At 40.2% G+C, this 23,937-nt stretch overlaps 1 protein-coding gene across 3 annotated transcripts in view; it reads left to right on the top strand.

Annotated features, from left to right (window-relative positions):
* Nucleotides 1-7,217: 7,217 nt before the first annotated feature.
* Nucleotides 7,218-23,937, top strand: part of HIBCH (3-hydroxyisobutyryl-CoA hydrolase) — a 94,024-nt gene continuing 77,304 nt past the window's right edge. For 2 of the 3 annotated variants that reach the window (XM_057551495.1, XM_057551496.1), the window contains exons 1-2: nt 7,220-7,414; nt 15,531-15,573. In XM_057551495.1, coding sequence (XP_057407478.1) covers nt 7,380-7,414; nt 15,531-15,573 — 78 coding nt within the window. In that variant the 5' untranslated portion in view covers nt 7,220-7,379. Of the gene's footprint in view, nt 7,415-15,530; nt 15,574-23,937 lie in introns of all 3 variants that reach the window. The other variant, XM_057551497.1, reaches the window with a different exon arrangement.

The following is a 23,937-nucleotide window of genomic DNA, read 5'->3' as shown; positions in this document are numbered from 1 at the left end:
AGGGTTTCTGAGCATTGCAGCTGCACAGAACACTGATATTCACAATTTTCTCTTTCCTTACCCTCTATCTTTATCTTCCATTGGGAAAGTGAATATAGCATTAAGAATAGTAGCGAGCCTCACCAACCAAACACCAGACAATACAAAAGTGACTCTGAAAGGACTCAAAGTCTTCCCATATGAGTGGGAAAGCATACTATTTCAACAGTCATTTGATTTTATTTCTCCTCCTCCAAAGAAATACCAAATATTAAGAAATCCAATGTTTTAAGAGGGAAGTATATGAATACTTTAAGGCAAATTTTAATCTACTTACATATTATTATTGCTGTGTATAGATACATACAATTCTAGGGAATTGTAGGGAAACCTAGAAAAGTTTAAAGGCTATAATTATTACAAAAGATTTTCCTGATTACATAGGTCCCGGTTGGACTTGCTAACATCACAGTATTTTAACTCTACTTACCAAACTTGGTAGGGCAGGTCAGTTTACTCATTTACTCACTGGGGGACGTTTTAGTGGTAATTTAAAATATTTATTGCTAAACTGAGCTCCTCAAGACTGTATCGATATAATATCCATATTTTAAAATAATGAAGATAATTTGACATTGCATATTAGAAATATGCGAATTATTAGAAATATGAAAATAGACATTTGCACTATTATTATGTACGTTTTTTGAAAATACAGAGCTTTATAATATCAGTGTTATATCTTATGTTGTGTATGTAAGAGTTATGCATGTATTTTAATTTTAATTATTAAGGACACAGTTTTACATGCAAAATCAAGCAATGTATGAAAGTTTTTTTGCAAGAAATGTGTTTTGGAGGCACTACCTTATGGAAAAACGTAAGCCTTTCAATCTTCTTTGATGTGATACATTCATCACCTGCTGGCAACTTACTAGAAACCCAGTGCATGTAGTAAAGAAAAAACTCATCCCAAAAGTATTTTGGGAATTACCTATAAAGAGAAATGTGGTAGGTTTTGTGTAATTTTTTTAAAAATAAATTTTATTTATTTATTTATTTATTTTTGGCTGTGTTGGGTCTTCGTTGCTGTGCGCGGGCTTTCTCTAGTTGCGCCAAGCGGGGGCTACTCTTTGTTGTGGAGCGTGGGCTTCTCATTGCGGTGGCTTCTCTTGCTGTGGAGCACAGGCTCCAGGTGCACAGGCTTCAGTAGTTGTGGCACACGGGCTCAGTAGTTGTGGCGTGTGGGCTTAGTTGCTCCGCAGCATGTGGGATCTTCCCTGACCAGGGATCGAACCTGTGTCCCCTGCATTGGCAGGCAATTCTTAACCACTGCGCCACCAGGGAAGCCCTGTAATATTTTTTATGTCCTTAAAAATCACTTTTATTTTTGTTACAAAACAATTATTTACTCTCAAGAGAAACAATAGAAAATATAAATAATAATAGAGAAGTAATGAGTCTCCCCTTTTTCCACCACCAGCCAAGGATAACTGCTGCTAACATTTTGGGTATATATTCTTCTAGAATGTTTCTATGCATACACATACACATTTTTTTCTAACAGAAACCATCTTTGTTTTTGAAATTTCCTATTTTATTAATGCTCCTATCTTTATCAGCTGCTCTTTGAATCAGTACACTGGGCATGGATACTGGTTGATGATCTGAGAAATAACCCATCATTGCCTGCCAAACCCACCTAATCTTGGAACTCATAAACATCCCCAGTATCCAAATAGATGGTTAAATCCCAGGGCCTCATGATCCAAGGTGACCCATTTATAGCTCAAAAAAGTTAAACCAGGTTAATCAGATTGTTATGCTGAGTTCAGAAAATGAGAAACAGATTGGCCAGTTCGTAAGTTTGACAAAAGCAAAATGAATAAGTAAATAAATAATGATTTAAAAGCGATATTGTGAGATGCTGTCACGAAGTAGAGTTGGGCTCAAACAAACCAAGACAAGTCAAAACCTCTTAAAAGTCAAGTTAGTATGAAGGTGTAGAAAAGATATAAGAAAGGATGTGGGGAGCCAGACAAACTGGCCATGTTTCAAAGTGATACTGATAGAATTCAAATCTGATTTTGTCATGTTTCTGCTTAAATACCCGTAAGGTAGCTTCATAGACCCTTTGTGATCTGATACCATCCTGTCACTCCTTGCCACTATCAGAATGCTGGAGTCATGTTTTTTTTTTTTTTTTTAACATCTTTATTGAAGTATAATTGCTTTACAATGGTGTGTTAGTTTCTGCTTTAAAACAAAGTGAATCAGTTATTGGAGTCATGTTTTGTTCCATCTGTGCAGAGTTTTCCTATATATAAAACAGTCAGTTCTTCTGAGTAGCTTTCTCTGATTCTTAGACTATGACAGGTGGTCCTGCTATGTGCTTCCATAGCACCATGTAACCTCCAAGGCTGCAGGGCCCAACACCTAACATAGCACCTGGATCATAATAGGCCTTCACTGACTATATAAAGCACCAAGAGAGAAGCAGACATTCCACAAGTCTGTGTGAGATTCCATGTGACCAAAGAAAGAGGGCAATGAAAAGAAAGGGCACCCAGATGTGGCTCATATGTAATCAATATTTAAAAAAAAATTTTTTTAAAGTACTGGTTCAGTTGTAAAATTTTTTTTTTTTTTAATATTTATGTATTTATTTATTTATTTATGGCTGTGTTGGGTCTTCGTTTCTGTGCGAGGGCTTTCTCCATTTGCGGCAAGCGGGGGCCACTCTTCATCGCAGTGCGCGGGCCTCTCACTATCGCGGCCTCTCTTGTTTCGGAGCAGAGGCTCCAGACGCTCAGGCTCAGTAATTGTGGCTCACGGGCCTAGTTGCTCCGCGGCATGTGGGATCCTCCCAGGCCAGGGTTCGAACCCGTGTGCCCTGCATTAGCAGGCAGATTCCCAACCACTGCGCCACCAGGGAAGCCCAGTTGTAAAATTTAAATTAAAAATAATTCAGTTCCTCAGTTGTACTAGACACATTTGAAGTGCTCAGTAGTCACTTGTGTCTGATGTTGAACAACATAGCTATAGACAACTGTGAGAGTTTTTAGCAGCTAAATAAAAAGTCAAAAGTGGCATCCTAGGAAGATTTGTTATCAGTAAAATGCAGAGTGAATTGAAGGATGTGATGGTTGAGAGAGAAGAGAGAAGTTATATCTGGAATGAATTACATGTGGGTACTAGAATGGTAGCACTGGGGTGTTAAGAGGAGTGGGCAAATCTGAGAGATGTTTCGAAGAAATAATTGGCATGCCTCGGTGACTGATTGGCAATGAGAGAAGAAAAAACTATTCAAGAGTGGTAGCCAGGGACTTCCCTGGTGGCACAGTGGTTGAGAATCTGTGTGCCAATGCAGGGGACACAGGTTCAATCCCTGGTCTGGGAAGATCCCACATGCTGTGGAGCAACAAAGCCCATGTGCCACAACTACTGAGTCTGCACTCTAGAGCCCACGAGCTACAACTACTGAGCCCGCGTGTCCTAGAGCCTGTGCTCTGCAAAAAGAGAAGCCACCGCAATAAACATGCGCACCACAACGAAGAGTAGCCCCCACTTGACGCAACTAGAGAAAGCCCGTGTGCAGCAATGAAGACCCAATGCAGCCAAAAAAAAAAAAAGAGTGGTAGCCAGCCTCCAAACTGCCCTCAATGATCCTTGCCTCCTAGTATTCACACCCTGGTGGGTGTAGTCCCCTCCTACACTGTACCAGGGTAGTATGTGTGACCTATAGAATAAGGCAGTAGTGATGGTACATCACTTCCAAGATTAAGTTATAAGAGATATGGTGGCTTCTGTCTTGGTGGTTCTCTCTTGGATCACTTACTCTGGAAGAAGCCAGCTGCTATATTGTGAGCAGCCCTGTGGAGAGGCCCCTATGGCGAGGGACTGAAGGCTGCCAACAAGCTTGTCAGTGAGTTTGGAAGTGGGTCCTTCTGCCCCAGTTGAGCATTCAGATGACCGCCGTCCCAGCCAACACCTTGACTGCAACCTCAGCAAAGACTCTAAGCCAGAACCACCAAGCTAAGCCTCTCTCTGATTCCTGAGTCTCAGAATCAGAGAGATAAGAAATGTTTGTTGTTTTAAGCTGCTAAACTTTGGGGTAATTTGTAACAGCAATTGATAATTATTGCATCAAACCTTAATAAAAAGATAACCCAATTTAAAAATGAGCAAGAGATTTGAACAGCCACTTTACAAAAGAAGATAATAAGTATATGAAAAAGTGCTCAATATCATTAAATACAAGGGAAATGCAAATGAAAACCACAATGAGTAATACTATACACACACCAGGAGGATAAAATTAAAAAGACTGACAGCACAAAATGTTGATGAGGTTGTGGAGCACCACAATTCTTTTTTTAAAATTGAGATATAATTCACATATACAATTTACCAATTTAAAGTATGTAATTCAGTGGCTTTTAGTATAGTGCAACCATTACAATATATTTTAGAATATTTTTATTACACCAAAAAGACACCCACATGACTTAGCTGTCACCCTCCAGTTGTCCCACCACTCCTACCAAGACCTAGGCAGCCACTAGTCTACTTTCTGTCTCTATACATTTGCTTATTCTAGACACTCATATTAATGGAATCATACAAAATGTGGTCGACTGTGACTGGCTTCTTTTCACTTTGCAGTGTTTTCAAAGTTCATCCATGTGGTAGCTTGTATCAGCAGTTCATTTCTTTTAATTGTCAAATAATATTTTATTGTGTGGATATATCACTTAAAAAATCCACCAGTTAGACATATGGGTCAACATTTTAGTGATTATGAATAATGCTCCTATAAAGATTTGTGTGGATTATGTTTTCATTTCTCTTGGGTGTATATCCAGGAGAGGAATTGCTAGGTCTCATGGTAACTCTATGTTTAACCATTTGAGGGACTGTCAGACTTTTTTCCTGAAATGGCCATGGCATTTTACATACCTACCAGCATTGTATTCAGGATTCCAAATTCTCCACCAACACCTGTTATTTTCGGTCTTTTTGATAGCCATCCTGGTAGGTGTGAAGTCATATCTTATCTTGGTCTTGATTTGCACTTCCCTGATGGCCAAGCATGTTGAGCACCTTGTCATATGATTATTGATCATTTGTACATCTTCTCTGGAGAACTGTCATTTTTTTTTCATAAATTTATTTTTTATTTTTGGCTGTGTTGGGCCTTTGTTGCTGCACGTGGGCTTTCTCTAGTTGTTTCTCGAGTGGGGGCTACTCTTCGTTGCAGTGTGTGGGCTTCTCATTGCGGTGGCTTCTCTTGTTGCGGAGCACAGGCTCTAGGTGCGCGGGCTTCAGTAGTTGTGGCGCAGGGGCTTAGTTGCTCTGCAGCATGTGGGATCTTCCCAGACCAGGGATTGAACCCGTGTCCCCTGCATTGGCAGGCAGATTCTTACCCAATGCGCCACCAGGGAAGTCCCAGGAGAACTGTCTTTTCAATCCATCATCCATCTAAAAAATAGGGCTATTTGTCATTTTTTATTATTGAGTTGTAATAGTTCTTTACATATTGTAGATACTGGCTCCTTATCAAATATATCATTTGCAAATTTGTTTCCCTTTCTGTGGATTGTCTGCAACTAGAATTCTTAGTCCAAAATAATACAAACACCCTTTTGAGAAAGGTCCTGGGTTACATAATTTGCCCAAATTCACTAAGCTATTCACTAAACTAGCACACTAAACTAGTGTGCTAAAGGCAGGTCAGGACCGACATAATTTATGGGGCTTAGTGAAAAATGAAAATGCAGAGTCCCTTGTTCAAAAATTATTAAAAGCAGAGCATTAAACCAAAGGCAGATTCCTTCTAAGCATGGGGCCTTGTGAGACACAGGTTACACACACATGAAGCTAGGGGGACAGGGAAGATTTGAATCTTGGGCTTGCAGGAAAGCCCTTGGTCTTTCCAGTAAAACATGCTGATGATTGTTCATTTTTTGTGCACGCTGAATGAGGGTGATGTCAAACAGCAATTTCCCACAGCAGGTTAAAAACTGAATTGTAGGTCAGGAGTTCTTTCTGTGATGCCTGTTTGCCCTCTGTTCAATGGGTATTTGGTAATTATATTTGACTAGGTAGAAAGGTAATTTTTGACCAAAGGCTTGGCAGTATATTCTCAGATGTCAACTTGCTAAGACTAACTCCTTTAAATTCCCTCTCTCTGAAATTCTTCCCTGAATTCCTCCTTCCTGATAAATGTGTCAGTGGTTCAGTGGTGATGAAATGTTTGCTGCTGGACATCTGGGTGTATCTGGACGCAGAGGAACATTCTTCTGTATCTACATAATAGTTGATACTAGTGGTTGAGTCAAATTTTAGTTTCATTCAAGAGTAGGCTACTTTCTAGATGCAATTTTATGCTTTTGCTGATAACAGTAACGTTTAGTTTAGTTGAAGACATATATATCACCTCTTAAGGAGACAATTCTTGTCTGTCATTAAGGAAGATTGGGGAACTATAACTTTTCCAAAAAACCGGAAATATCTCAATCCTGATATGAAAGAAATTCTGCTATGTTAGGCTAGGAATAAATGACAGTAAATGTCTTCCTCTTATCACGTGTATTTCATCTGCTTGATTCTCAGAATAGAATACTAATCTTAGGGACTTCCCTGGCGGTCTAGTGGTTCGATCCCTGGTTGGGGGACTAAGATCCCGCAAGCCGCAAAGCACAGCCAAAAAGAAAAAAAAAGAATACTAAGTTTACTTTTTAAATGTTTTTTGGCCGCGCCGTAGGACATGAGGGACCTTAGTTCCTCAACCAGGGATGCAACCCCTGCCCCTTGCAGTGGAAGAGCGGAGTCTTAACCACTGGACCGCCAGGGAAGTCCCAAGTTTATATTTTTAGTTTTAAAAAATCTTAAGATTCCAGAAAAGTCTTTCCTGTCAGTCTCTGCTAGTCAAACTAAGCTGGCTAGGTCACTTCGGTTTTTCCCAGGAGAGCCCCTAGCGAGCAAACTCTTCCCTCCGGTTCAGCCCGCCTCTGCTCTCTGACCGCTCCTTCAGCCCTGCCCCGCCTCGCCCACCGCCTGCACCCCGGCCCCGCCCCTCCCAGGCCCCTCCCCTCCCCTCCCCAGGCCCCGCCCCTTCCCTCCCCAGGCCCCGCCCCTCCCTCCCCAGGCCCCTCCCCAGGCCCCGCCTCTTCCCACCTCCCATCTCCCTCAACCATTTCCTCAGTCGGTGGTTCTCGCCCCGCCCCTCAGCGCCGCGCCGCGGTAAAGTCCTGCCCTAGGCCTCTCTGGCCCTCTGGAGGACTTGCCGTCTGTGTCCGGCGGCGCCGGGCGGCGGTGGGCGGGTCTGACGTGCGGCGTGAAGAGCCAAGCGAGTGGGCTGCCTGGTCCGGGCTGTTTTAGGCTCCAGTGTTTTGGCGATGGGGCTGCGGGAGATGTGGAGACTCATGTCGAGGTGAGTGAGCGAGCGGCCTAAGGCAGGCTCATCGGCTGCGCTCGCCCAGGTGGAAGAGGTCGGGGGGGGTGGGGACTGCCTGGCCTTGACGTTTCGAGTCGCCCTTGGAGGTGCAGCTCTCAGACCCGAGTCCCGACCCTCCTGGATCACCCTCTGCCCTCCTCTGGGTCTCGCTGTCACTCCTTCTAGCACCTTCTTTGCAGCATCACCTTCGTTTTCTGCCTCTCTGGCTCTTAATGCAGCCTTGACCCCCGTTTCTTTCCGTTTTCAGAGTTGAGTAAGTTTGGGGGACACGCAGGGTTTCAACTTGGGGGAATTTTGTGGCATGTTTTGTGCTAACAAACGCTCGTGCTTTGCCAGCTGTATCTGTGCTTGTGGTGTGATTGTTGTTCAGCTCTGTCGCGTAGTTCCAGCGTTAGTGCGGCTGTCTGGAACTTCGAGGCGAGTGTTGCGGCCGCACAGCTTGGCTTGGGGGAGTATGTGTGCAAACGTGTTGAACTTTTGAAAGTGCTACTCAATGCAGCTTGAGGTCAGCTGAGGAAATCTGGTAGCAATCACTGTAGGAAGTTAGGCTGCAGGTCTTGAGGCCTACCGCCTGCCCCCATGCATTACCAGGTATCAGCTCAGGCTGCTTGAAGGGAGAACCGGCTAATTTCCTCGACAGCTGAAATTCCTGGGGGTTTTTAGTCTTGGATTTTGCTTTAGGGCAAAGGGATGGGAGTGGTTTTCTGATTTAAGAATAGTTTCAGCTTTAGGGCAATGTGTCTAGTTGTTTTAACCTTGTATCCATGCACCTGGTATACAGTATTTGAAGAAAAATCGAAGAGTTGCTTCCTTCTACTTTTTTTTTGTTTTTTTTTAATACCTTGAAATTAGTTGTCTCTGTGCCTCTAACCAGCTCACAGAGGAACTTGGCAGGTATAAAGAAAATCGGTACATATAATCACTGCTGCTGCTTTTTTGAAGCTGTGAGCAAATACCGAATTAATTGAGAAACAAATTGGGAAGACATGTTTGTTAACAAAATTAACTGACTTGGGAAAGAATCTGTCATTCCCAGAGTTCAGATTGGCTCTGTTGCATGCCCAGTTGCAAGGTGCAGACTGATTAGGCGAGTCCTGGACTGGTTTGGGGGCTTTGATCAGAGATGCCTTTTCCAGGGCCAGCCCTGGAGTGGGTATTACCCTGGCAAAGCAGAGACCTGAGGCCAGTATCATCCAGTTTTTTTTTTTTTTTTTTTTTAAATCTTTATTTATTTATTTTTGGCTGTGTTGGGTCTTCGTCTCTGTGCGAGGGCTTTCTCTAGTTGTGGCAAGCGGGGGCCATTCTTCATCGCGGTGCGCGGGCCTCTCACTACGCGGCCTCTCTTGTTGCGGAGCACAGGCTCCAGACGCGCAAGCTCAGTAGTTGTGGCTCACGGGCCTAGTTGCTCCACGGCATGTGGGATCTTCCCAGACCAGGGCTCGAACCCGTGTCCCCTGCATTGGCAGGCAGATTCTCAACCACTGCGCCACTAGGGACTCCCCTATCATCCAGTTTTAACAGCCTAATTACAAATGTACTAAGGAATACGGTGCAACAGTTTTCTGAGAGGAACTAGGGTCCCTGTGCTGTGGTTGACATTGTTGGGCAGTCCTTGAACCCTGGCTTCCCTTGGCTTTTCTGGCACTGTCTTGCTTTCCTACTACCACTCTCCACTACTTATCTTGCCCTAGTGCCAATACAGCCCTTGGAATTTTTTGTTATTGTTGTAGTTCCCCGGTAAAGTACCTCTCTCTGAAGATAGCTCTCAAATTTGTATGTCTAACCTTGGTTTATCCTGAGCTCTAGTACTAGTCACAACCACCTGAATGTCTCTTTTGCACCTCAAATATACATTTGCACATAAGTGCAACCCTTATTCCTCCTCTGCACTTTCAACTTCCTGGCACTATCTATTCTTCTGGATTCCTACAGTTATCTAAGTTCTCCCACACTCCCAATCCTTATCTCTTCCAGCTGATTCGAATTTGAGCAATTCTCTCATTTATCACTTGTTGTTTTTGCAGGAACTTGATTAATGGACTTATCTGTTCCCAATTTCAATAGGTTCTGCACATGACTGCCAGATTAATCTTGCTGAAGTTTACTTAGTGCCTTCCATTCCTCTGCTCAGAAGCTCTTAGAGGTGTCCTCCTACCTGTGGAATTAAATAAAAAGTTCCCAGCCTGGGTTTCAAAGATTAGGCCCCAGTTTAGTTCATGAATTCAACAATACTTACTGTCCTGTTACAGCTCCTGGGAGATAGTGTTCTAGGCACTTCTTTTATTCTGTAGCCAACCTGGACTACTTGTTCTTTTTTTTTTTTTTTTTCAAAGATTTTTTTGATGTAGACTATTTTTAAAGTCTTTATTGAATTTGTTACAGTATTGCTTCTGTTTTATGTTTTGATTTTTTGGCTGTGAGACATGTGGGATCTTAGCTCCCCGGCCAGGGATCCCAAGGATCAAACCCACACCCCCTGCATTGGAAGGCGAAGTCTTAACCACTGGACCGCCAGGGAAGTCCCTGGCCTACTTGTTCTTATTGTTTCTTAATTCAGGTCATTGAAGTCCAAGGAGATCAGATGAGAAACAAATATTTAAACAAAAGTAATACCTAGTTATCAAGTCTGATAAGTGTCTTAAAGGAAAAGAGAGCCAGGTTTAGAAAGGAAGAGGGGCTCAGGGAGCCTCTTCAAAGAGCCTACAAATGTGTTGTTTGGTTAGCAGTTAATAGTTGTTTGGTTTAAGCTGTTAATAGTGCTTATTAATAATATAATAGTGCTATTCCCTTCTTCATCTCCTCTGTGTTGTAATGAACTATATTGTTTTTGGTTTGCTTCTTGGGCTGCCTCTCTTCTCTTTCTTTTACTTCTGTGTAGTTGTTTCTGAAGGCTCAATATTTGATTCTCTATTATTATTTTTATTATTATTATTTTTTAGTCGAAGAGTCACAAACCCAAACGCAGATGCCCAGAAGGAATGGTGCCGGCTAGGTGGCAGCAGTGGGGATTAGTGGGGAACTAGTGAGCAATAGAGAGTGCTCTCTCTCTCTAAAGACAGCTTTTCAGCCTGGGTGTTGTTGCCATGTCGTAGAGTGTAGACCCAGGGTTTCCAGAACTACCGGTTTGTCTGGAAAAGCTGGAAAGCTGCGTTTGTAAGTGAAATCCCTTGATCTTAAAGTGTTTGCCATTTTAAAACACTGCTAACCAAACAACACATTTGTAGGCTCAAGCAGCCTTCAGGCCATAGTTTTCCACTGTAGCTTTCTCACTTATTCCTCATAGAGAGCTTAGAGGTTCTTAGGCCTCAGTGATTGTCTATACATGTGACTTCCTGACATGTCTTTAGTTCTAACTTTTCTTTCAAACTCTAGTCTTCTCCACTCACTGTTGAATATTTCTACTTAGGTCATTACAACCTCAAATTCAAAATGGAATTCATATTTCATCCTACAAACCAGCTAGTTTCCTTCCCAAGCTTTTCAGTACCTATTTCTCCTAGCTCTCCTGGCATGAAATCTTGTAGTCGTTTTTGGCATAATTCTTTTTCTTTTCCATTGAGTTTTTACTTCATAATAACTCAGTAAATCATTGCCTTGTTTCCACAGCTGGTGTTCATCAGTTCATGCCTGAGTTACTTGGCCTTGATTTTCTGTTCTATTCACATCCTACCATGCCTAGTTCTGCTGTAATAATCTTCATTAAGTACTATTTTTATTATATCGTCATCTTAAACAGTTTCATGAAAAAGTTAATTTTGTAAGCCCATGTGTGCTTTATTGGATAATCAAAAGTCTTCTAAACGATAAGGTTCTCATCTTCTAAGACAGTTGTTTTTAACTTTAGCATGTATGAGGATCACCTGGAGGGTTTGTTAAAAATAGATTTATGAGCCTTACCCCACAGTGTCTGATTCAGTAGGTATGGAATGGGGCCAAACATTTGCATTTCTGACATGTTCCCAGGTGAACTGATTGTGTAGGTCCAGGAACCACACTTTCAGAACAACTGCTGCTAGCAGCCAAGTTGACCATCACTTGAAGGAAATAAAACTGATAAAGTGAATTAGTAAATTAGCAGTAGCTGGGATGTGCATGTCTCTTCCCTTCCACCAGATGGCAGTTTGGGAGTCAAAAGGAAGGAAAGAGACCATAAATTCAGAATTACTTGGAGACTCTGAACATGCAAATACATTTTTGAGATATAAAAGTTAATACCAGATTTTAAATAATAGCTGAGTGTAAATCAAAACATACAGAAGTAATATGATTGTATAGAATCTGGCAGGGAACTTAGTTGTACTTAGGTTTGTTTTCTATTTTGCTTTATAGTAACTGGTCCAGAGATTTTTTTTTGACCTGTGAATGCCATACACAGTGGTTCAAACTTGCATTTGGTAGGTTTACATTAACTTTCTTTGAGTGAAATAAAATTCTATCTCATAAATAAAACTGGGACTTGAAGCCAGGCCTTGTGTTTCTCTTTGTTTATTCTTTATGCTGCAGGTAGTACTTAAACTGTTACATAAAACCTGCCAATATGGCAGCATCCTCATTAGCCTTGAACTGGCATTTAGGTATTGGCCATTAAGGAATTCAAAAAGTTATTCTGGATCTAAAGAAATTAGTGCTTAAATTTTTTGATACTTAATTTTTCTTTTTGGAAGTTTTTTGGGTTAAGTTGAAAATATTTTTAGAAGTGGTGCTTTAGGGTGAGTGTAGTTCAGATTTTAAAAGTCTATATAAAACCTCTATTTTAAAAATACCCCTAAATAAGGATCTGTCACTTCAGGTTAATTTTTTTTTTTTTTTGAAGTGGACTGTTTTTAAAGTCTTTATTGAATTTGTTACAATATTGCTTCTGTTTTATGTTTTGGTTTTTTGGCCGAGAAGCATGTGGGGTCTTAGCTCCCTGACCAGGGATTGAACCCACACCCGCTGCTTTGGAAGGCGAAGTCTTAACCACTGGACCACCAGGGAAGCCCCCCAGGTTAATTTTTATAAAGTATTGATATTAATGACAACTTGTCTGAACTTTGGAATCTTTTGGGGAGCTTCAAACAAGATACCTATGTCTGTGTCCAGTCTCCAGAGTTTGATAATTGGTCTTGGATGTGACCGGGGCTTTGGAATGTTTACAGTAGTCCCCAAGTGATTCTACTGTGCAGACTAGTTGTGGAATTACTGGCTTAAGATAAGAATATTTTAGTTGTGGTAAGGCAAGTTCAGAATATGCTAGTCCAGGAATGTGAAATGTGACTGACTTAATAAATTAGTGATTTTCCTCTTTTTTTTGTAGTAGTATTCAATTTGAATGTAATAGAAAATGAAAATAATACAAATTCTGAAAAGTAAGTTAGATTACAAATATTTTTATGAATTCAGTCAACTAGAATGTGGTTACAAGTGGTAACAATGGTCATATTGCCGTTTTTCTTAATGTCTCAGCTAAACTTTTGCCCTTCCAATAATCTCAAGGTATCCTTGAAAAATTAATAAAATTAATAAATTGGCAACTTATCAGGTCCATCAGATAGTATCTGTGTCTTTGCATATGCACAGCTCCTGTCAGGCTGCTGCTGCTACTGATCTCAGCTTTGACCTCTCTCTGTATATCTTAAATCTCACTTCTTGTATCCCAGTATAAGTTTCCCCTGCTATCCGAAAGTAGAGCATTTCTGTGAAACCTCGCATAAGCCGAAATGGTGTAAAGTGAAGAAGCAGTTATCTTGCAACACATCTTGCTAATAGATGTACAAAACAAATTGAGATAAAGCACAGAGGCTCCCACAGTTCAAGTCTTTGGTCGCTTGGTGCTGAGATGCAGAGTGCAGTTGCTGCGGAAGGAGCTCAGTGGTGCCACTCTCACTGCTCGGGGTGCATGCTGCCTCTGTAACGTCTCGCTTCAAAACAAACACTGAACGCTATTTTTGCTCTTCACCTGTTTTCATAAAAGTGATAATCCTCTTTGGATTTCTTTGGATTAGTGAAAACAGGTGCTAAGGTAGGTCTTTGGAAAAAGCAAAGTGGTGTAAAGCGAACTTTCGAAAAGCAGGAGATGCCTGTATCTTCCTAATTACGGTATTTTTATATGCATCTCTCTCACTAAACTTTGAGTTTCTCAAAGGCAAGAACGATGACTTTTGGGGAACTTTTTAAAAGACTCAGAGCTTAAAGATACAATTTGATGGATTTTCATGAACATACTCATTTCAGTGGCAGCTGGATCAAGAAACAAGATAGTACCAGCATCCAGAAGCCCTCTTTATGCCCTCTCCAGTCACTACCCTCCCCCATGTTGCTTTTACTTTTACTTTAATTGTAAAGTATCAACACACGAAGTACTTAAATGTACTATTCTGAAGTCTATAGCGAACTTTTATATATGTGAACAGTCCTGTAACCATCATGATAGAGACAACTTCCAACACTCCGTGTTTCCTCATGCCCCTTCCCAGTTTCCCCCACCCTCCACCATTCTTACTTCTGTTATTATTGATCACTTTTGCTAAGCTGTATCTTAAGCTTTGTATTCCTAGCCTAGCAAACACTTTTAAAATAACAGACTTAGAGTTGTATTGTATTTGTCTTGTAGCCAGTTTTCTTTTCATAACTTCTGTCATGACTATTTTTCTATGTCATAACTATTATTTAAATATTTTTAAATACATATTTTTCTTGGCTATGTAATGGTTTTGTATAGATGACAGTTTTAAAAGTATTACTATATTGTTAGATACTTACTTTGTTTCCAGCTTTTTCCTTATGTAAATAATTGTTGCAGGCATCTTTGTAAATCAAACTTTGATCGTGTCTGAAGTTTCCTTAATACAAATGCCTGTGAAATTACTAGGCCTAAGGGTATGATCATTTTAAAGGTTGTGGGTCCATATTTCCAGCTTGCCTACTGGAAAGGCAATACCAATTTATATGTCTCACAGCAGTGTCTGAGAAGGCCTGTTGCATCCTTATCAAACTTTTTTTAAATTAGCAGTTTTCTTTAACTTTTTTTATTTTAATTTTTTAAAATAAATTTATTTATTTTATTTTTGGCTGCGTTGGGTCTTTGTTGCTGCGTGTGGGCTTTCTCTAGTTGCGGCGAGCGGGGGCTACTCTTTGTTGCGGTGCACGGGCTTCTCATTGCAGTGGCTTCTCTTATTGTGGAGCACAAGCTCTAGGTGCACAGGCTTAAGTAGTTGTGGCACGCGGGTTCTAGAGCGCAGGCTCAGTAGTTGTGGCACACGGGCTTAGTTGCTCCGCAGCATGTGAGATCTTCCTGGACCAGGGCTTGAACCCATGTCCCCTGCATTCTTAACCACTGCACCACCATGGAAGCTCTTAACTTTTTTTAAAAAAGCAGTTTTAGATTTACAGAAAAAATTAGCAGAAAATTTTGACAAGTGTATAATGACAAGTCTTTACCATTACAACCGTACAGACTAGTTTCACTGCCCTAAACATCCCATGTGCTCCACTTGTTCTTTACTTTCTTCCTCCCTCCCCTAAACCTGTGATATCCACTGATCTTTTTACTGTCTCCATGGTTTTCAGAATGTTCTATGGTTGGAATCATATAGTATATAGTCTTTTCAGATTGACTGCTTTTGCTTAGCAGTGTGCATTTAAGGTTCCTCTTTTTTTTTTTTTTTTGTGGAAAGATAGCTTATTTCTTTTTATTGCTGAGTAATATTTCATTGTATAGACATACCACAGTTTGTTTATCCATTCAGCTATTGAAGGACCTCTTGGTTACTTCCACATTTTGGCTATTATGAATAAAGCTACCATAAACATTCACATGTAGGTGGACATAAATTTCCAACTCCCGTGGGTAAATACCAAGGAGTGCAATTGCTGGGTCATATGGTAGAAGAGTATGTTTAGTTTTGTAAGAAACTGCCAAATTTTCTTTCAAAGTGGCTGTACCATTTTGTGTTCCTACCACAATGAATGAGAATTAAACTTTTTTAAAGGATACTTTTTGTTTTAATAACTTTTCAAAGAAGCTAAAGCAAACAAAAGGGAATGTAGTATTTATACATTGAAACATGACTACCCACATTACTGTGTTCATTGTATTCTACATTTGTTTCAGGTTTAATTCATCCAAAAGAACTAATATCATACTACAGCATTTGGTAAGTTTGGACTTTGTTTTGCTGGCATTATTAGATTATAATGTGCAATTTAAAATGTTGTTGTTAGGGAAGTAGAGAAATACTGGCAGATTTCATTGATCTTGGTACACTTTGGTTTCCAATTTTATAGTGTCAAAACTTGACTCATATAACTTGTTGGAGGTGGCATAAGGTTATGGATAAGAGGATGGATCTTCAAGTTAGAATGCCTGGGTTTAAATAATGGGTCCTCTACTTAATCTTGGGCAGATTACTTGGTCTCTTTCAGCCTCCTTTTTTGATATATAAAAAATGAGGATAATAGTATCCATCTTAGAGTGCTTATGAGTAATAAATAATTCATTAAAAAATCTAGCATAGTGCTTGGCATATAATAATCATTTTATACATGTTAGCTACTATTGTACTAATAGTACCAGTCCAAAGCTTAGATGGTATTAGTTTATCACACTGCAAGGAAGAAATGATTTTTATTCATTTTTATATATCTTTGCTATAGACTGAATGTGTGCCCCCGAAATTCATACGTTGAAATCTAATTGCCAGTGTGTTGATATTTGGAGGTGGGGCCTTTAAGAGGTGATTAGGTCAGGAAGGCAGAGCTCTCATGAGTGGGATCAGTGCCTTTATAAAAGAGACACCAGAGAGATCCCTCACCTTTTCTGCCTTCTGAGGGAGGATGCAGCAAGTAGACAGCCATCTATGAACTGGGAAATTGGACTTAACCAGACACTGAATCTGCAGACGTCTTGATCTTGACTTCCCAGCCTCCAGAATTGTGAGAATTAAATGTTGTATAAGTTACCCAGTCTATATTTTTGTTATAGCAGCCTGAACGGACTAAGACACCCTCATCTATACAGTAGGTCCTATTACTTATCTAGTTTATATATAGTGGTGTATATGTGTCAATCCCAATCTCCCAATCTATCCCTCCCCCCTTACCCTCTGGTAACCATAAGTTTGCCAAACAACTTACTTTTATTTCAACAACTTCAGTAAAGTCAGAGCAAAATATTAACGTAAAGTCTAAAATTTTTCATTCCTATGGTCAGAAAAATTGTACTTTACCCATAAATGGTAATAATGTCACTAACGGCATAAGTCTCTCTGTGTCTCTTCTTACATATTTTAGGATTCAAGTCTACAATACTAAAAATTTGTAAGCCCATTTACCTGCATCTCTTACTCCCTGGACAAATTTCTGAGACAGTAGACTTAAAGTCTGATACCGAGATGTGAATGTGGTCCCTAAAGGATTAGAACAATGGCCTGGTTATCATTATAGAATCATGTTATTGTACGATAATTCAGAAATTTCTTGGTTCAGCATTTCTCAACAGTGTTTCTGTTAAATGCTTGCAATAAAAGAGTTGTATAGTCAAAAAAAAGACACCCTCATGCAGCCTGACAAGTACTTTGCATGTAAAAATGACAAGTCACTCTGATATAGCACTTATGGTATTATGCCAGGTGCTATTCTAAGTACTTGACATGTGTTAGCTCAGTTGATTCTCATAGTCTTACGGAGCAGATACTATACAGATCCTTTTTCTGCAGTTCTGAAACCTCACAATCATAAGTTTGTGTTTGGTTTGGGGTTAGTTTGTGGTAAATGCATTTGGTGGCAAAATAGGATCTGAACATACTTTTGAAACTCTTTTTGTCCATATCCTAACTAGTGTTAATACTCATGGTTTGGTGCAGAAGTAGTAAAGCATTTGATTACAGTGTACTGAACCAGACTCCACTTAGGATGTTTTATATACTATATAATATGTACTGTGTTACCTTTCCAAAATCTAGAAAATTTTCTGAATTCTGAAATGCATCTGGACCCAAGGGGTTTGGGTAAAGGGATTATGGTCTTATCTCTATTTAATGGATCAGAATTTAAGGGACAGAGGGGCTAAGTAGTATGCCCCAGTGTCACACATCTGGTAAACAGGAGGTGGGATTTGAATCCAGGTTATCTGGCTCCATAGACTACCTACTGCACTTTACAGCCTGTGGCAGAGTGAACACTAACTATTGCATAGTGTTTCTCCGTTCAGCCTACACGGAGATGGGCATATGAAAACTGGAATGTCTTACCCTTATTTATTTTAGTCAACTGATATACATGGGAGCTGAGGAATTTCCTGGAAAAAGAACTTAGAACAATGTTATTGTTCATATTTAGATTCATATTTAGATATGCGCACAAGTGGAATAGAAAGACATGACAGTACAGATCGCATGGGGCTGTGTGACCTGGGGCATAAACCACATCGAAGAAAGGAAGGTAAACTGGACTCTCATCAGGGCCTGAAGACTGAATGGTTCTAGCTCCCAGTGTTGGCTTTTACATGTGCTTCAGAGATTGAGAAGCTGTATCCCAAGAATTCCTTCTGTGACCCTTCTAAGAGAGCTAACAGAGCAAGAGCCTTTTTTACTTCATAGCGGAGTGATGGAAATATGCCATTGATGGCGGAACTGTAGGCAGCGTTGTGAGAAGTGGATAGGACTGACTTGTGATAATAGTGTGACATTCCTTGTGACCCTTCAAAGATATTAGATGGACCTGAACCTGGAAAGGAGGCAAAGGTTCTGCATTTCTGCAGATAGTTTGTCAAGCTAATGCAAGCTAGTAGGACCTATTAATGAGGTCTCCTTTATATTCATAGGCTGATTTGGACATATTTTTACAACAAAAATATTCATAGAAAAAAATTTTTTTCTTTTTCCATAATGTTTAAAACTCTTGCACAGCATTTAATTTAATGTGCAGAAGCTCATTTTTTCCACATAATTTTGACCTGGACATGGAGAAGACTTTTTTCCATCAGAAAGTAGTTCTTTTCAGTATGAAGGTATACTGGTTGGACTGCATGAACTGAAACTGCACATGTCATTTCATGACAGCAATCATGTTCATATTCTGTATGTGCAGATGATCTAGAATCAGTATCAACCAGTCTATAATCTATGCCTTTTGAATAGACATACATTAAGTGCTTGCTTTGTATATGCAAAGAACTTGACTGATGTCGACTTTGTAACCAGTGAAAGCTTACTGGAGGGCGATCATTAATTTGATCTGGGCCTTGAAGCATGATTAGGGTTTCAATAGGTAGAGATGGGAAGTAGTGAGAGTTCATACAGTAACACTAAATGTGATTCTATTATCTCCATTTTATAAACACAGAAGTTGAGGCTCTGAGACTAGCTTGTCTGAGGGTGTATAGTAGTGAGTGGCAAAACTAATGTTTGAGTCCATCTGACTCCAAAATCTGTTTTCTTTCTATTATGTAATATGTTTATTCCTGTGGCAAGAGCTGTGAGATAGGAGAATGGAGGCTACACTCGGTTTTCTGAGTCTCCATTGTAAGGAGTGCTGTGCAATGGTGGGTCTGGAGAGTTTACCTGGGATCAGATGTGGAGAGACTTGAAGGCCATGTCAATTAAAGTTGGATGTTTTTGAAATTAATGGCGAGTCATGGAACATTTTTGAATGGGATTAACAAGATTAGACTTGGGCTTTAGCAAAATTTCTCTGAACGCGGTGTGAAGGATAGACCATCTTTCTCTGGTATTTGGTAACTACCTCAAGTTGTTGGCAGAGAGGGGAGAACAGTTAGGAATCAACACCAACATTTTGTGCTTGGTTGACTGAGAAATTGGTGATACCTTTACCTGATATAGGGAACAGAGGAGGAGAGACAGATTTGTTGGAGAGAAATTTCTTGGTAAATTTGGTTTCTAACAAGTTGAGTTTGGGGTGCCACGTAGGTACTCCTGTAATTGTAGCAGGCATTTGGAATAAGGGCCTGGGCCTCTGGAAAAGTAAAGGTACAGATGCAGGTTTGAGCCAGCTGTTTAGAGGTAATAATTGAAGATGGGAAGTAGATGATATCACAGAAAGTGAGAGCTAGAGCACAGCTAAGGACAGTTTGAGAGATTCTCTATAAACTATTTCCATATGGAGGAATTTACTGGCCCAGTTTGAAGTCAGGAAGGATTGAGTGAAGCTTGAGTAATCAGCATTTATTAAATGTTTTTTGATTCTATGAATCGTACTTGTATTGTGCTTTGTTGTCATATTTGTGTTATAATTTAAATTTAATGGCATTCTTTAATATTGGCTGGAAATGGATGACATGTCAAAATAAATCATATTCTGCAAAAGGTAGGATATTTCCCTGGGTATGTCTTTCAGTTGCAACTTAGTTCAGTGGCAGTGAATGTTACATATAGTGAAAGGTATGTGCTTGAGATTGGGATTTGGGTATCCACAGTGTGAAGCTTATCTTAGGCTTGTGTTACAGCAGTACTGCATCAGTAGAATGAAGGATTATTCATTCAGCTTATTAAACATTTTTTGGATACCTGCTATGTGTCAGGCACTTGATTTTCCTCAAAGGAAAGGCTCATTTCTCTCAATGTTTGTGAAGTCTCTGACAGTGTTTTCCAAAATGTAACCTGAAAAATACAAGTCCCAAGAGATAGCTGTTCCATGAAAAATAAAAAGTTCTTTAATCAAGTGAGAACTATGCTGCTCATTGTATTTTAAAAGTTTACCTTGCGTATTTGCCTATTAAAGATGGAAAAGTCTTATAGGAATTAAACTTTATATTGGTTTAAGTTTTTCCCAAGCTTATTTCACCATGGGCCATTTTCCACATAAACATCTCTTTGCACACTTTAGGAAAATGCAATAAACATCTCTTTGCACACTTTAGGAAATGTTGCTACTATGGATTTTGCCAGAATAGTTCCATGTTCCAGCAGAGTGGATGTTCTAAGTTATTTTATTTATTTTTAAAATTTATTTATTTATTTATTTATTTTTGGCTGCGTTGGGTCTTCGTTGCTGCGCGTGGGCTTTCTCTAGTTGCGGTGAGCGGGGGCTACTCTTCCTTGCGGTGCGCTGGCTTCTCATTGCGGTGGCTTCTCCTGTTGCGGAGCACGGGCCCTAGAGTGTGTGGGCTTCAGTAGTTGTGGCTCGCGGGCTCAGTAGTTGTGGCTCACGGGGTCTAGAGGGCAGGCTCAGTAGTTGTGGTGCATGGGCTTAGTTGCTCTGTGGCATGTGGGATCTTCCTGGATCAGGGCTCGAACCCGTGTCCACTGCATTGGCCCGTGGATTCTTAACCACTGCGCCACCAGGGAAGTCCTCCAGGTTATTTTTGTCTCAGGGATATTATTTTGGCAGACTTCATGCATTCAGTTCAGCACAGGGCTGTGTGTTGATGGTGTCCATGCATTTTAGCAAGTTTCCTTCACATATATCCATTGAATGGATGTTCTCCTTACCCCTTCTATCCCATATCCCCACCCCCAAATTTGGGTTGTATGAGAAGTTCATTTCTGACTCTAGTCTCTGTAATCTTTCCTAATATGAGAAATTTCTCTTCATAGAAGCCTTGTCTAGGTTTTAACTAAAAGTTAATGATATTTTTGGAAAAGAGATTTTTTTCTGCAGAATTAATTAACAGATACATAAATGACACTAATATTCTGCAGACTTCATCTTTTTCCCTTCTGCTCTTTTGCGTGAATGTTTTTGATTAATGCACCAATAGTTGTTTTCAGGTTTTAAGAAGGCCATGAACTTTTCAGGTGTGGGCAAAAAGATCCTTTGTTCGTTAATTTTACCATTCCAGTGGCTTTTTTTTTTTTGGCTGCGCTGGGCGGCATGAGGGATCCTAGTTCCCCACCAGGGATGGAACCCGCGCCCCTTGCAGTGGAAGCGCGGTGTCTTAACCACTGGACCGCTGGGGTAGTCCCTCTAGTGGCTTTTAACAGAAGATTCTGTAATATTCTTTGCACAAAGTCTGACCCTCTGTAAATGTCCTGCAAAAATACTTCACCTAAGTGCTGGAAAGTCGATGCTTAAAGATATTCCTGCATCTATTGTAATAGCAAAAATTGTAAATTACCCAGTGCTAATCAGTAGGGGACTGATTAAATTGATATCTAAGAATGAACAGCTGTTAAAAATAAGTGGTAGCATGAGTATGCAATCGGCAAAATCCGTACTAGGAAATTCTATAGGTTAAAAGGCCTGATTTCTTTCAACAAATTGTGAAGAAAAGAAAGGAATAGAGGCAGAACCTGTAGATTTTAAAAGACTTGAAAGATATATCTACTTTTAAAAAAACGGATAGATGATGCTTATGGATGTACACTTTGTGTTTATCATAAAAACCAAGACAGTTGTTACTTTTGAAGGGAGGGTGAGGGCTATGATCGGAACGGGGCAAGTGGAGGGCTTTCGGTCTGGCTAGACAACGTTGGGTCTGGGATAGGATTTTACCCCAATTACAAGTTAGTAGTTAGCTTGTTACTATTCCATGGATGCTGGCAAAAGATATGCAACTCTTGAGTTAGAGACAAAGGACGTCGTTATTAGTGACCCAATTAGCAGCATTGAGCTTCAGGTTTGTATTGGTTCCTTTGCTCCCCAAGTCCCACAGGGGTGACAGAAGGCCCAAATGAATGCGTTCATATGCAGTGGGTTGCATTACAGGACAGCAATACTGAATTTGGGGAACCTGCCGGTTTGTAACACACTGTAAGCAAGCCTGCTCTCTGTCCCGGAGGGAGACTTTACATTTTCTTCAAAGTTTCTCGCAGCAAATACAGTCCTGAAAAATGACCCAGGTGAAGAGCATTCAGGCCCTTGGATCCATGAAATACACAGCAGTAAAGTGCAGGGAAGCCTCAGGACCCATGGTAGATGATTTCTCCCTACAGCCAGTCAGCTCATTGCAGATGTAATTAAAGGTCGTACTGAAGTAGGAATTACTGGGGTAATTCAGTATAATTTATCCTTATATAAAGGGAAAATTTGGAGACATATACACACGGAGAATGCCATGTGAATATTGGAGTTATGCTGCAACAAGCCAAGGAATTATCAGAAGCTAGGAGAGAGGCCTGGAACAGAACCTTCCCCTAGCGCCTTCAGAGAGAGTGTGGTCCTGCTGACACCTTGATCTCAGACTTCTGGCCTCCAGAACCGAGACAATAACTTTCTGTTTAAGCCTAAATGTAGTTTGTGGTACTTTGTTATGATAGCCCTAGCAAAGGAATACAGTTATCATGTTACATTTGTCAAAATTAAGAACATTGCTATATTAGTATTAACTTTATACTTTTTGGATTTCACCAGTTTTTCCATCAATTTTCTGTTCCAAAGTCCAATCCGGGATACCACGTGGCATATCTTTGTCATGTCTTCTTAGTTTCTTCTGGTCTGTGACAGTTTATCAGTCTTTCCTTATTTTTCATGACCGTGGCAGTTTGGAGGAACACTGGCCAAGTAGCCTGTAGAATAGCCTCTAATCTGGGCTTGTGTCTGTTTTTTGTTGTTGTTGTTCTGTTTTTTCTTTTTTCTTTCTTTCTTTTTTTTTTTTTTTTGATGACTAGCCTGCAGTTAAAAGGTTTCTGGAGAGAATATCACAAAGGAAAAGCCCCTTCTCATCACATATCAGGGAGTATCTGTGGGTTTTGACATATGCCTTAGGGAGTACATGACATCCTCATGACACAGCTGGTGAGGCTGACCTTTATCACGTGGTTAAGGTGGTGTTTGTAGGGTTTCTCCTCTCTAAAGTTACCATTTTTTCCTTTTCTACTCTGTTCTTTGGAAGCATGTCAGTAAGTTCAGCCCACAGTCAGATGGTGAGGGGGCTAAGCTTCACCTCCTGGAAGGGGGATTTCTACATAAATTATTTAGAATTCTTTTGTGGGTAAGATCATCTCATCTCCCCCATTGATTTCTTCAGTTATATATATCAGTGTGGACTCATGGATATTTATTTTATTCTTTGGATTATAATCTAACAGCACATTATTTATTCTGTTACTCACGTTGTTCCAACTTTGGCCATTAGGAATTCCTTCATTTTGGCTTCTTGTGTCCCTTTGATATGACCTTTTCCTTTTAATTTTCAATTTTTTAAAAACACCTCCCTACTTTCTGATACTGAAAGATGTTCTCTGGCTCTGGAATCAGCCATTTCTCCAAGGAGCTCTGGTTGCCTTTATTGGAAAATTGCATTTAGAAATCAAGATCTGAGTCTGGGAATGCCCCTTGTTACTGGGTTGTCAGGGTTTTCTCTTGGGGATAGAACTAGAGTAATGTATATATCTATAGTAGAATACATATGCTGTATACTGTTTACTATCCCATGTATACATAAATAGCGATAAGTGTTTCTGTGTTTATCCTCTGTTATATTAATATATATCCTCTTCATATATATTAAGAAAACATGTTCATACTGCTGTCTCTGACTTTAATCCAGTACCACAGGGCAGACTTCATTTTAGCCTTCTCTTCTTGCTTGTCTCTAACTCTCCTCCTGACCAGTGAGAGCC

This window comes from Balaenoptera acutorostrata, chromosome 8 (assembly GCF_949987535.1).
Source record: "Balaenoptera acutorostrata chromosome 8, mBalAcu1.1, whole genome shotgun sequence".
Taxonomy (NCBI): domain Eukaryota; kingdom Metazoa; phylum Chordata; class Mammalia; order Artiodactyla; family Balaenopteridae; genus Balaenoptera; species Balaenoptera acutorostrata.
The sequence above is the reverse complement of the archived record's forward strand: the minus strand, read 5'-3'. Positions and strand labels throughout refer to the sequence as shown.